Source organism: Marmota marmota, unplaced genomic scaffold, assembly GCF_001458135.2.
Source record: "Marmota marmota marmota unplaced genomic scaffold, marMar, whole genome shotgun sequence".
Lineage (NCBI taxonomy): Eukaryota > Metazoa > Chordata > Mammalia > Rodentia > Sciuridae > Marmota > Marmota marmota.
This window is the reverse complement of record NW_025999863.1, coordinates 1,262,099-1,263,674: the sequence shown is the minus strand read 5'-3', so window position 1 is coordinate 1,263,674 and position 1,576 is coordinate 1,262,099. Positions and strand designations below refer to the sequence as shown.

Genomic DNA, 1,576 nt, shown 5'->3' with positions numbered 1-1,576 from the left:
CCCCCGCTTTGTGTTGAGACACAGGGTCTTGTGGGGTCTCCCAGGCTGGCCTTCGCCATCTCCTGCCCCAGTCTCTTGAGTCACCAAGGTGGCGGCCATGGCCACTACCTGGCTTAAGATGTTCTTAAAGGTGTTCTTCCAACTAGTAGCTAGTGACCCCAGGATGTCCCTTCCACTGCCACCAGCCCAGGAGTGGCCCCCCCTGGATGTCTCCACTGACTGCCCGGGGGCAGGAAGTGGCCTTTTTTTCAGGTGCCTGAGAACTTTCTAGAGAAACCCTTTGTGCTGCCCCCACAGGGCCACAGGACCAAACCCAGGGACACCCCGTTTCCCTTGGAGGCTGTGCTGGGGCATGACCCAAGGACTCCTCACCTGGCCCAGCTCCGCCCCCCAGCCACACCCCCTGGCCTTGGCCTCTGTGGCCCTTCCCTGCTGACCCAGCGCGGCCCCAGCCACAGGGGCTCTGTCCTCCCGAGTCTGGGAGGCGCTCAGCTGAGCAGTGCTGCTGACACTGTCCTGCCTGACCCCGGAGCTCAGGGAGCCACAGGACATGTCCCCAAGCCTGGGAGGCCACTGTGCCAGCAGCCCACGCACCAGGAGGTCCCTGAACCCCATGGCACTGCCCTCGCCCCACCCTGCTCTGAGACCATCCTCCCACCTGGGCGCGGAGGACACGGGCACCCTGGCTGCTGGGTGTGCTGCCGTTTCCCAGCAGAGGAGGGTCTGGGGTGGGACAGCAGCCGGGGGCATCTTGTCCCCAAGGGGTTTCTCAAATAAACAGATGCATCGGGGCACTCGAGTCTCATGGGACCCTCTGGGCAGCGGAGGAAGGGCTGCTGGAAGGCCCTGCGGGCACTGGGCTGTCCCCCACTCACCTGCCGACTGGGCGAGGCCGAAGCTCGGCCAGGTCCCACAGGGGTGACAGCTGGGCTGGCGTTGTGGTCTGCACCGACCAGCCCTGGGGCCTGTGCATGCCAGGCCAGCCCTCTACCATACCCCAGCCCTCGGGCCCTCTCCCTTCTTTCTGGGGGGCTGGGGCTGGAACCAGGGCTTTGCACATGCTGGGCAGGCACCCTACCACGGAGCCCACCCCAGCCCCCTTTATTGTATTTTGAGACAGGGTCTCATTGAGTTGCCCAGGCTGTCCTGGCTCATGCAGCTCTCCTGCCTCGGCCTCCTAAGGTGCCCTGAAACTGTCACATGTAAAAAAATGTGGGGCTGGGTGCTGTGGGACACACCTGTCATCCCAGCAGCTCGGGAGGCTGAGGCAGGAGGATCACGAGTTCCAAGCCAGCCTCAGTAAAGCCAGGCACTCAGCACCCCAGTGAGACCCTGTCTCTAAATAAAGTACAAAATAGGGCTGGGGGTGGGGCTCAGTGGGCAAGGGCCCCTAAGTTCAATCCCTGGTGCTAAGAAAAAAATGTGGGGAGGGGGTGACGGTCTTGGAGCCTCTGTCAGTGTGCAATGTCTGCAGTGGCCTGTGCTGCTGGCCTGGTGGACAGGAAGAGGCCACAGTGAGGCCCTGGGGGTCGGGCGGCGGCTTCCTGGATACCTGGTCCTCAGCACCGCCCAGTGA

General features: G+C 63.3%; 1 protein-coding gene across 1 annotated transcript in view; it reads left to right on the top strand.

Annotated features, from left to right (window-relative positions):
* The window catches only part of Mob3a (MOB kinase activator 3A), an 11,579-nt gene extending 10,003 nt beyond the window's left edge, over positions 1 to 1,576 (top strand). The window contains exon 7 of the mRNA XM_048810703.1: positions 1,475 to 1,576. Within this exon, the coding sequence (XP_048666660.1) occupies positions 1,475 to 1,576 (102 nt within the window). The remainder of the gene's footprint in view (positions 1 to 1,474) is intronic.